Consider the following 12,568-nt stretch of genomic DNA (forward strand, 5'->3'; position numbering starts at 1 on the left):
GTTTATTGTGAGTAGTTGCTAAACGCAAATGTAAATGTCAATAAAAACAAAGGATCAAATTATGTCAGATCTACAAAAAATCTGAAACATCACCTCCAGTAAGTTATGATCACATATTCACAACACATTTTTTTTTTTTTTTTTATCAAATTAGTTTGTAAATGGATGAAATGTATGTGTTACCAAATGGCAACACTGTGCAATAGTGGAACATGCAATATTGCAACGAGTTAGCTAGCTAGCAAGGTCAGCTTTGAGCTTTTAAGTTGTAACAATAACAACATGAATGCTATTAATATAATGTTGATTAGTCAAATGTTAATGGTATTTGCATTATGGATAAAATCTAGTTTTAATTGCAGTACTATTTTTAAATAGATATGTATACAGAGAACAGTGTATTAGCGAACACCATCATGTTCTATGGTAAGTGAAACAAGAAAAGGACAGAACTGGCTCTTCCTGCTGATGAAAGTGAGGGTGAGATGGGTTTTAGTAACCATGACATAAAGACAGTTCAGGTAAGTTAGCTCAGAGGCAGATGAGACGGGTGTAGAATAGTAAATACTGTAATTATAAATATTGTCAGCTAGAAGCTACATTATTCTGATGCATCTTAATATATTTGACTTATTTATTTTTTAGAATATTTACTGGAGATATTTACGATTTATATTTACTGTATGTTGTATACATGATAATACAATATTAGGTTTATTTTTATAAAATTCAACAAAAAAATGGAATAAATGAAAGCTGTTGGAATATGAGTTGTGGTAAGGTGTGTATAAGTTGTCATTTATAAGTTCTGTGTTAAAGCTTATAATACTGCAACACCAATTAAAATATGTCAAACAAAATTATTTATTATAGAGAAAGTTTTTAATTTGAAATGTCTAAGTTGGACCCATTGTTGGATGTCTTTGCCATAAGGCAACATATCATAAAGTACCTTAAAAAAAGATTTTTTTCCAAACTTTTTTTTTTACAGCACTTCAAGTTAAGCCATTTTAAGAAAAACAGTCAAATATTTTTTTAAATAGATATATCATAATGCGTGCGGTAGAGGGTTAAATATGAAACAGCCATTTGGTTCTTGTTACAACCAGTAAAAAGATTAAAAAGTCAGTAATTAGATTTTTTGGTAGTGGTGGAAAATAGTGAAAAAATAGTGTTCATATCGTTCAGCACTTGAGTTAAACATATTCTGTACAATAAAATAAAAATGATTAAAGCAATTAAGTTGTTTTAATTGTGTTCTGTATAATTTTATGTAAACAATTATACATTCTTGATGATTATACTACATCAAGTCTAAAAATGACTAGACCTAAATCATGCAAATTATTATTTTTGCTAATTAAATGCTATTAAAATATATATTAGAACATTTCTTATTAAAATTATATACCATTATAACACAAATTCAATTTTTAATGCGTCAGAAAATGTGGGAAATTTCATGCAATAAAATAGAAGTCAAAGAAACGTTACCTTTTTTAAATTTAATCTTTGCTGAACTTATTTTTTATTATTATTTTTTTAATTAAGCAAGTGTTACCAGATCCTCTTTTGAAATCAAATGTTTTTTCATATAGAATTTTGAATATGATTACATTTTCTTATTAAAGGAAACGTATTATGCAAAAATCACTTTTATAAGGGGTTTAATTTTTTTATAATCACACTTGATAAAAACAGTCTGCAGAAACACTATGATTGACATTCTCTCTTTGTACATGTCATCATAGGGGGAAAGCCTCGACCATAGGTGACAATCTCTCCCTCATTAGCATAGGACATTAGTTTTGTTTTTAAGTCTGCCACTATGCTGACACACGGGCATTTGTAGTGGAGCCCTGCACGGGCCTTAAATCTAAGCCCTAGCCCAGTCCAGGCCCGAGCCGCACAGGCTATAGCCTGGCCCTTGTCTGCCAGCTCATCAAAATTTTTTTGTCCGAGTCCGACCTGAAGCCCGTTTTTTTTCCGACAGACAGCTTATACTGTTACATTCATTAAAATAGAACAGATTTGTATTTAATATAAAGTGTTTTCTTTTTTTTTTAGGTAAGATTTAGTTTAAGTGACATCGATATTTAAGCGGTATGTTGTCCACAGTAAGTTTACTCAATTTAACCCAGTGGCACCTGCAGCCGTTTACATCTTGTGAAAAAAAGGACAGAATAGGTTCCCTTACAAAAATGAAAAGTACAGTACTGTACAAATAAAAAAGACAAATTCAGAGAGTTACCCTGTTTGTGTTAACCAGTCTCATTATTGTATGCTGTTGTTTGTTGTCTTGTTTAGGTGACCTGTACGGAGCTTTGGGCTCTCCGGTGAGAGTGTGTCGAACGGTGGTCGTGGGCCGCAGAAGGGAGCTGGTACAGAGGGTCTTGTATATTCTCTCCTACTTCATTCGCTGCTCGGACCTGCAGGAACATGTGCAACCACAAGGACAAAAGGACAATCCAGCCAATCCCTGCACCTCTCCAACCACTGACCCCAACCCTGCCAGTGAGAGAATCTGCGAAAAAACATTTCCCCCTCCACCAGACACAATAAAGCCCATTCCAGGCACCTTTATGGAGCAAAATGACGAGACTGTTTCAGCAGATACACACTCAACCAATACACCCACTGGTCTAGAAGCGAGCATGGTCAGGCCTGAATGTACTGAAATGGGACCGGAATGTTTTGGAGAACACGTCGACTCTGTTGGAGGTGGATTAGAGCATATTTTGGCAAATCAGAGTCCTCTTCCACAAAGGGTGCAGTTTCACATTGGCAGCCCCAGAGAGGTGGAGAATGTGGGACAGGCTGGGGGTTTGATGTGTGGAGGGCAAGGGTTGGACAGGAAGTTGCATCAAAGGCTTTTGACGGACATAAGGAGGAACGAAAGTTCGGATAGTGCTCTAGGTGACAGTGATGATGAGGAAACATCATCGAGAGAAATGTACATGGCCGCTGAACAAACAGAGTACGAGTTACCACTACCAAGGTAAGCTAAACTCATTTTATTATGAACCCTCTCTTAATATAAACACGTATTTGCCATCTCCAAAAACAGCATTGAACTTGAAACATGGTTTCCACAAATATATGTTGTCAAACAAACAAATGCATTTGAAACCTGACTGTGCACATCTACAGGACAGCGCTGCCTATTTGGTGTTCAGAAACCTAGATATGATCAGGAAATAGATTGTTTAATAATACCAGAAAAACTAATAATTCATCTGTGCATATGTACACTCACCAGCCACTTTATTAGGTACACCTGTCAAACTGCTCGTTAACGCAAATTTCTAATCAGCCAATGACATGGCAGCAACTCAATACATTTTGGCATGTAGACATAGTCGAGACAATCCGCTGCAGTTCAACCGAGCATCAGAATAATGGGAAGAAAGGTGATTTAAGTGACTTTGAATGCGGCATTGGTTATTGGTGCTAGCTGGTCTGAGTATTTCAGAAACTGCTGATCTACTGGGTCTTTCACGCACAACCATCTCTAGGGTTTACAGAGGATGGTTTGAAAATGCCAGAGGTCAGAGGAGAATGGCCAGACTGGTTCCAGCTGATAGAAAGACAACCGTAACTCAAACCACTCATTACAACAAAGATATGCAGAAGAGCATCTCTGAATGCAGAACACATGGAACCTTTGAGCCGGATGGGCTACAGCAGGAGAAAACCACACCGGTCTTCACTGTACACAAATGGCCTCCACAGTCACCAGATCTCATTCAAATAAAGTACCTTTGGGATTTGGTGGAAGGAGATATTTACATTATGGATGACAAATCTGCAGGAACTGCGTAATGCTTTCATGTCAATATAGACCATCTTTGAGGAATATTCCCAGTACCTTGTTGAATCTATCCCACAAAGTATTAAGGCAAATGGGGGTCCAACACGGTAGTAAGGTGCACCTAAAGAAGTGGCTGGTGAGTGTACATCTAAAGGGGTCCTCAATGTCAAATGTTCAAATCTCAATTTTTGTCAATGTCAAAGTTCTGGAAAAACTTGTTTTTAATAAACACACACATACATAAATCCCCAATTTAAAAGAATGAAGTGCCTTTTGCATTTAGAAAAACAATAATAAGTGGAAAATGGCAAAATGACAATGTCAGCTGTTCTTATTAGCAAAATATGGAAAAAAAGGAGAAAATAATTTTCACAAAATTAATTTAAAAATAAGTCAAATTGATAATTTTTCCACAGTGAAAAAGTTTTAATAAGATTTGTGGTTATTTAGTCTTTATAGTCTTCATTTAGTCATTGTCATAATGGTAAAAACTAATGAATAAACAAACTATGGTGATGGTTTTGCCTGTGTATGTGTCTCTTTACAAACGGATTAACCGACATAGTTTGAATCTAAATGCACTTCATAACATCAGTTGTGTTTGAAATAATTTATTTTTTGTTACCACACGTGATTTCACATTCCAGAATGAGGATGAAATCCATTATATAGTATTCTATAAAGTAATGAAGGCTCTGTTGATGAGTGTTGCATGACTCTTTTACTTCAGCTACAGGGGTAGATGATTTCTTCAGTAATGCAGATGTGGAATTTATTTTGGAAAGGCACCCTCTAGTGTCCACCTGTATCAACGACACAGAGGTTATATTAAGTGTGTGCTCGCGTTAAAAAAAATAGGAAAAATACCTTTCTCTAAAGATACAGGAGTTTCTCTCATTAGGTATATACAAGTTATATCAGAAATATTGTGAAAGAGATTTATCTCAATATTAGCATGTAGCACAATATTAGCATATAGAATCACCATCACAAAGCAAATCCTTCAAATAATTTGTTTTTAAGCCATGTCTGCTTTTCGAATCCAAACTGTTTCCAAACAATGTAGTTTTTTTCTACTGATTTTGACCAAAGTTTTTTTTTTTTGGCTGCTTTTTTTTGTCATCTTCACTCGTGCTGATTTTTACAGTAGGCTATAGGTTGATAAAGTTCAGGTGTCAGGAGGGGGTAAAAGGGTGCGACATTCAAAACACATATAAAAACATTCAGAAAAAGTATTAAAACACAGAATGCGACTAAATAAGTGTTTCCTTTTAATTACATTACAATCAAATTTTCCTTATTTTAATCTTGCAGTCCTCAACAGTTTTAAATTTTGATCCTTCATAGTCTTCAAAGCCAGTACACCTCTTTTTCAGTAAAGGTCGCAGTAACCGTGTCTGTTTATTTGTCTAGTTCTCAGGTGGAGAGTCGAGCCAGTGTCAATCATTTTGGCCGTTCTCTGCTGGGCGGCTACTGTCCTCAGTACATGCCCGACTTTGCCCTGCATGGCATCAGCTCAGATCTCAGGCTCAAACAGTGCCTCATGGCTGACCTGGAACACACTGTTCTTGTAAGTGCAATCACATTTCTTTATTGCAGAATACAGTAAACGATTCATCAATTTTGTGTGACAAAATCAATATAATGAGGAAAAAAATCTAGTTTTTGTGTTTTACATATTGGTTATTCTGTATTGGAGATTTTATTGAGGGAAAATCTCATCATATTTTATGTAATAATTCTTTCCAAACGTAAGTTGCTTCTTTTTTTACACACACACACACACACACACACACACACACACACACACACACACACACACACACACACACACACACACACACACACACACACAGTCACAGTCACACACACACACACACACACATAAACAATTGTTATTGAATTAGGAAAATGACTATCCAGTGCTTTTGTAAATCAAGTAAAAGAAATATTGTCAAAAGTAAAGTCATGCAAGCTGGAAAAATAGACTACTATTAATAATATAATAAAATATTATCGTTAATAGACTATTATGATATTATGAAATATTATACTGTTATGGTCTTCATGTTGTCATCTACGACAACGAGCAATAAAGTATTAAAATAATAAAAATATATCCATTTAAATAAAGAAAAAAATATAACTTTGGAAACCAAATGTACCCATATAAAATCAAATCAAATTGTTTATTGATTAGAATATGTAGATTGTTTAGAGTTATTAGAGTTTATAGATTTTTTTCCCACAAAATATGTGGGAAACACGTAACAGTGTATTTGTTTGTGTGGGCTTTTTGAATTCAGTACATCATGAAAACGTGTGTGTTTGTGCAGCATCCAGCACTGGATGAACCGGTGGCCGAGGCTCTTTGTATTGTGGCAGATACGGATCGACTGAGTGTTCAGGTGGTGACGAGTCAGAGGCGAATGTGTGAAGGCGGACGGTTGGGCAGAGACGTGATGGTGTCCAACCTCATACACACACTCATCACATCAGTTCTGCAGCTGTATGCACTCAACATCGCTGCTGATTTTGTAAGTCTCTTTAACGCATTTACAAGCGTATTTACAATTCAGTCATATTCAGTAAATGTTTGCAGTATGATTTTTATTTTATTTTTTAATCCTTTTTTAATAAATGAATAAATGAGCTATCTTATTGTAATATTTATAAAAACTGACCCATATAGAGATATTTTTCCTTCAATAACTTTGTTTTTTAACTATAGGGTATTCCAACTATATTTTAATGATCTTCATAACATAGGAAAGAAATTAGAATATTTATCATATAGTAATGTTAAAAAATTATCTAATTCATGGATTCATATGTTTGTGGTTTTTACTTAAATATTTGTTAATGAAATATTTTTGTAATGAAAATAGCTGTGTTGCTGACATGGCATTAATCATGTTTTTTGAAAGTAATAGATCGCTTTGTAAGCGTTTATTATTCACACTTGTTGGGTCTCCTCGTACAGTTTGATAGAGCACTTGGACCCGGAAGCCACTTCGTGTGACGTCACACTTAACAAGCAAATTAGGGCTAAAATATACAAATAACAAGAAATTGTAAGATCACCCTGCTGAAAAATCCAACTTTAACCAGTCTAGGCTGTTTGGCTGGTTTTAGCTGGTCGACCAACCTGATTTTAGAGGGGTTTTGGGCACTTCCAGGGTGGTTTCCAGTCGTTTCCAGCCTGGTCTTAGCGTGTCAGGCTAGGATATAACCAGCTTGACCAGCCTAGCCAAGCTGGGAGTCCGACCAAATCCAGCTGTATCCAGCTTAAACCAGGCTGGTCAAGTTGGTTTTAGCTGGATTTGGCTGGTCATTTTCCAGCCTGACCAGCTAAGACCAGGCAGGAAATGGCTGGAAACCAGCCTGGAAATGGCTAAAACCCCTCTAAAACCAGGCTGGTTGACCAGCTTAAAACCAGCCAACCAGCCAAGGCTGGATTTTTCAGCCGGGCAGGTCATTAAAATAAACAAAAATGTCACCTCTCAGATCTCCAACAACACTGCTGACTCCAAAAAGGAAGCAGTTGGGTTTTCTATATGCATGTGTTCTCTGAACTAGCAGTGTGTTTTTTTGTTTGCATGTTTTGTTAGAATTTACGTGAGCGTGTGTTATCAACATAATTAATTTTACAGTCTTACTGTAAATTTTTTTTTTCTTAACTTGCAGCAGGTTTTAGCTCAGCACATAACAAATAATGTTGATATTTGAACTTTTTTCTGTGTAAATCATTTCAGTGTGTGATGCATTTGGAGGACCGCTTACAGGAGGTGTACTTTAAGAGTCGGTCCTTAGCAGAATATCTGAGAGGACAAACCAGGGTCCATGTAAAAGAGCTGGGGCTTGCACTGGGGTAAGACTACAATTACTGTAACTTATTGTTTCTGATCCTACACTTAAAGGGTTAGTACACGCAAAAAAAGAAAAAGTGCCTCATCATTTACTCTTCCTCAAGTGGTTGTAAATGTTTGAGTTTCTTTATTCTGTCAAACATAAAAGAATGCTATTTGCTGGGTCCTATCAACTTCTAGAATCAGAAAACCAAATATTATGGAAGTCAATGGGTGCCAGCTTTATTTAAAAAAAATCTTCAATCGTGTTCAACCAAAAAGAAAGAAACTCAAACAGGGTTTGAACAAGTGAAGAGTAAATAACAGAATTTTCATTTTGTGTGAACCACCCCTTTAAGTCCCTGTTTTCACTTGGTCTATGGTATTAACATGCATTTTCAGTGATCCATTAACAAGTATTGCACTACACTAAGCAGTTGACTGTGTTTATCTATTATATATGTTTTAAATGCATATTTTCTGATCACTTGTGTTTGGATTTTGAAGTAAATGGAAAAATATATAATGGCTGGAAACTATGATATTTTATTTTTTCCTCCACTGGAATTACAAATATTTTGACATTTTATTTATGTGAAATCCAACTATGAACTTATATTGTATTTCCATATATTTTCATGTACCTATTAATTTTTATATGGGAACCTAACATTAATATCTTGTTTTGTTGCGATTTCCTTCAGCACATGCCTTAATGAATGTTTGCTCAATAGGCTGAAAGTAGATGGTCTTTTTAGTCTGTTTAAATGCATTTGATCACACAAGTATCTCAGCAGTTTGTTGAAATGCAAAGTGGTCAAATGTGGACAACAGTAAAGTGTTTCATACCCTGTTTACATTATTATTTATTATTTACATTATTAATAACTGTTTACGTTTGTTATTTTATTATTGTCCACTTTTGATTGGATTGATGGAACCTTAAAGGCACAGTTCACCCACTTATTTACTCACCTGTCACAAACCCTTTTGAATTTCTTTCCTCTGTAGAACACAAAAGAAGATATTTTGAAGAATGCTGGACTTCCATACTATTTGTTTTCCCTGGATGTCTGTGGTTACCAGTTTCCAACATTCTTCAAAATATCTTCTTTTGTGTTCAGCGAAGAAAATCTTAACTGTTTGGAACTGCTTTAGGGTGAGTAAATGGTGAGTACATTTTTATTTTTGCGTGAACTATCCCTTTAACACCATGTGTGAAATGATATTTATGGTATTCTAAATGCAAGAAGTGTCAATATAAAACTGATTCTCTTAAAATTTGTCCTTTATTTTTGTCTTTCCAGGATTGAGTCTAGTGACATTCCATTGCTTGCAGCAGTGGCCAGCACACATTCACCTTACGTGGCCCAGATCCTTCTTTAAATGGACCAAACAAGACTTAATTTTAAGGACCAATCAGAATGTGTTCCTGTTCTGCATGGACCAGCAAGGATCTGATCCCTATCAGATGACCACACCAATCACAATGCAATGCTCGACAACCAATCAGAGCTCATGTTCAGCCTTAATCTACCAATCAGAATGCCTCGTATGTCCAGCTGACAGTCTTTTGTGTGTGTGTGTTTATGTGTGAATCTATAGAGTGAATCCTGCACCACATTAGGACATTTGTTAATGCTTGTTTTAAATTTGACCTCATGTTTTATTTGAAAGGGAAGACTAGAGACAGCGAATATTATAGATTGAAAAATAAATTTTATTTAAATGCACAATAGTTTAGTTCTAGAAAGAGCATGAGCTCTTCCTAGAAGAGCGTGTTTACACCAGGAGCCACATTTTGTAGCATTTGTGAGACTTGGCTCCTCTCAGAAGAAATTATTCAGTCAAAATTTGGTTTTAAAAATGCACTCCCCCTCATGTTGTACCAAGTCTGCAGGATTTTCCTCTTTTTGAACGATATCCTGGACACTCTTGTCTATATAATAAAAGCGAAGTATTTTTAAAGTCAAGGGGCTCTATTTTATCGATCTTGGCGCAAAGTCCAAAGCGCAGGGCGCAAAAGCATTAAGGGCGTGTCTGAATTTACTTTTGCTATATTAAGCACGGAAAAACCCACTTTGCGCAGTGGCGCATGGTCTAACAGGGTTGAGCTTATTCTCTTAATGAGTTATAGGTGTGTTTTGAGAATAAACCAATCAGTCTCATCTCCCATTCCCTTTAAGAGGCAGCTGTGTTGCGCCCATAGCGCATTTGCTATTTACATGATGGACTTTGTAAGTGGAAAAACTGAACGCTTCACTAGGGAGAAAACAGTTGAACAGACCATTGGTAGCGCGAGAATGAGAGATGAGCCTCCTCATTCTTTACTTTCACTTTCACTCTCTTTCACTTTCACTATTTGTTTCAAAACTATTTATAAATTTAGTTCTAATTTCCAGCAAACAAATAAATGTGCAATAATAACGAAGTGTGTTCAAAAAACTGAGTTATTTACAAATACACATGCTATGCCTGATATGGTCTAAAACCTGACAAGTGGACAAGTCTAAGCTTGTTTTTAATAAAACAAATATAAATATGGATATAATAAATAATACTGCTTATAATGATAACATTATACAAAAGCAAGTTGTCATGAATACACTGAAAAAGCCCCCCCGAGATGAAGAAGGCATGGAGACGGTGGTTTTTATATTTATGTAGAAAATAATCATGTTTGTAATTTTCTATTCCTTTAATTCTTTTTTCATTTGTAAAGATATTTGCGTATTACTGTACATCCTGTGTGTATTAAGCAATGTGTAAGTGAGGCGCACAACTGACGCGCTTTGTGCTGGACTTTAGACCTCCTCTTAGCTGGTCTATTGAGCGGTCTTTTTTAGATCCTTAAAATAGCAACGCACCAGCAATTCGCCTTAACACACCTCCTTTTTAAGATCAGATCGCCTATGGCTGCACATTTGAGCGCAAATGCATTTGCTATTTAAACAGCGTGGTGCAACACTTCAAAACGACACTTGCATCAAGCTGAAACTAGCAAACAACAATTGCGTCATGCCTTGCACCGCGTTGCGCCGGGTGTATGATAGGATCTTCTAAATGTCAGTGAACTTTTGTTTTTGTTTTGGTATCTAAAAAAAATCCCATTGATTTGGAACAACATGAGATTGAATATGAATCATTTTAATGTTTGACAGAAATAATTTAACAGAAATTCCATCCGTCCAACTGGCACAAGCATGGCATAGCTCTGAAATCTAAACTACTTTATTGGAATGTTATTTATGTAAAGCATCAATTTGGTCCTGAAAGAAAGATTTCACAATGTCAATATTTGGAATTTGATTGAATCAATCAATTTTCATTGTGTCTAGCCCAGTGTAATCTTAAGGTATTTTTAAATCCCTAATTTAAAGATTATTTAATTATTTTAAGGCATTATTTCTGAATTTGTGTGTGTGTGTGTGTGTGTGTGCGTGTTGTATGGAATGACAGTGTGTGCTTCAATCTCAGAAAGATGAGAGAATGTTTACATAATTGAAGGAGAGGTATATTAAACTGTGTTACTGTTGATTACTGGACAGTCCACAGATTGTGGATTGCAGTATTAATCTGGTGCTACTGTTTTATTAAAGGCTTACAAAAGCACATGCTCACTTTTACGGCCTGTCCTTGCGAATGCTTTATATTTCAGTGGTCTACGCCATTATAAGTCAAACGTCACAGCAATAGAACCCCAAGTTTGTGACAAGTTTTTGTTTATTGTTCCACCTTAAACACCTAGAGAAAGATGATTATTTTTGATATTTTTTACAGAATACTCTACCTCAAGTGAGAGATCTGAAAGTGGCCTGATGAAGTGAGTTAATGGGATTGATCAGTTTGTGTCACACATCAAGAATGCAGCGTGCTGATGGCGTCAGAGCATTTTAGTTTAAAACAAGCATCTTATACAGGTGTAAACGTCCCTAGTGAATTTCTGTACTGAAAATAAATGTAAAGGTGTCTCTTTTTTTTACAAACATATATAATGTTTTGTTGAGGTTGGAATTTTGAACACTAAAGTTCTGCCACTTTTAGTAGTCTCTTTTGAGGCTAACAGATGTAATCTTTTGGTCTGTTCTGTGCATGGTGTTTACACTTTAGGTTGAATGCGGTTGAGTATTTTGTCTGTGACAATAGGATGTTGATAAGATCTAAACTAGTGATGAATAAACAAATTTCCAGGAACTCTGCTGTTTTGTTACATGTCTTTATTCTCTGTTAAGTTTGTGATCAATTATATATAATTTCAAGTCAGGAAGTAAACTTCTAAACTCTGAACTATAATCATATTGTTTTCGAGGCGTAATGAAGTAGGGGAAAGCAGGGTAAGTTGTCACACTTTTCATACTTTCTACCTTTTACTGAGCACCATACGTCACAATGTAATAAATGACATACCAAATGAAAGTAGGAAGTCTCGGGCACATTTTCATACCTTATCGGATTAAGGAGCTGTAGACTATTGAATGGAGAAGGTGCACTTGTGACAATCTGTCCCATCGGCAGGTAAGTTGTCAAACTAGATTATCTGAAAATAAGAACACAACTACCTAATAGTGATTATTGATTCTTAATTGTTAAATAAAATTTTAAAAACTTGACAAAAAAAAAAATCATGCCAAGAGAATTTGAAAATATATATATTTCTATCAATACACGTTCAAATCAAAACATATTAACTGACAAGACAACTTCACTTTGAATATTAAACTCAAATGTTCTCTGATCGCGCATAGATCTATGATAACTGAATGGAATGCTGCAGATAATTTGCATAACATCCGTCTAGCCTCCGAACAAATTGATGCCTTGTGTCTGATTAAGGGCAGAGTTGGTGCTGTGACCTGGCACGACAGAGTTCTGATTCTAAATATAGAGTGATCTGTGATGTAGGATTGTG

General features: G+C 35.5%; 1 protein-coding gene across 8 annotated transcripts in view; it reads left to right on the top strand.

Moving 5' to 3' along the window:
* fnip2 (folliculin interacting protein 2) overlaps positions 1-9,632 on the top strand; it is a 38,330-nt gene extending 28,698 nt beyond the window's left edge. For 7 of the 8 annotated variants that reach the window (XM_009307363.5, XM_068220861.2, XM_021475847.3 and 4 more), the window contains 5 exons: positions 2,308-2,998; positions 5,225-5,381; positions 6,148-6,348; positions 7,567-7,682; positions 8,967-9,632. In XM_009307363.5, coding sequence (XP_009305638.1) covers positions 2,308-2,998; positions 5,225-5,381; positions 6,148-6,348; positions 7,567-7,682; positions 8,967-9,045 — 1,244 coding nt within the window. In that variant the 3' untranslated portion in view covers positions 9,046-9,632. The remainder of the gene's footprint in view (positions 1-2,307; positions 2,999-5,224; positions 5,382-6,147; positions 6,349-7,566; positions 7,683-8,966) is intronic. The other variant, NM_001145618.1, reaches the window with a different exon arrangement.
* Positions 9,633-12,568: the final 2,936 nt, after the last annotated feature.

This window comes from Danio rerio, chromosome 1, assembly GCF_049306965.1.
Source record: "Danio rerio strain Tuebingen ecotype United States chromosome 1, GRCz12tu, whole genome shotgun sequence".
In the NCBI taxonomy this organism is placed as follows: domain Eukaryota; kingdom Metazoa; phylum Chordata; class Actinopteri; order Cypriniformes; family Danionidae; genus Danio; species Danio rerio.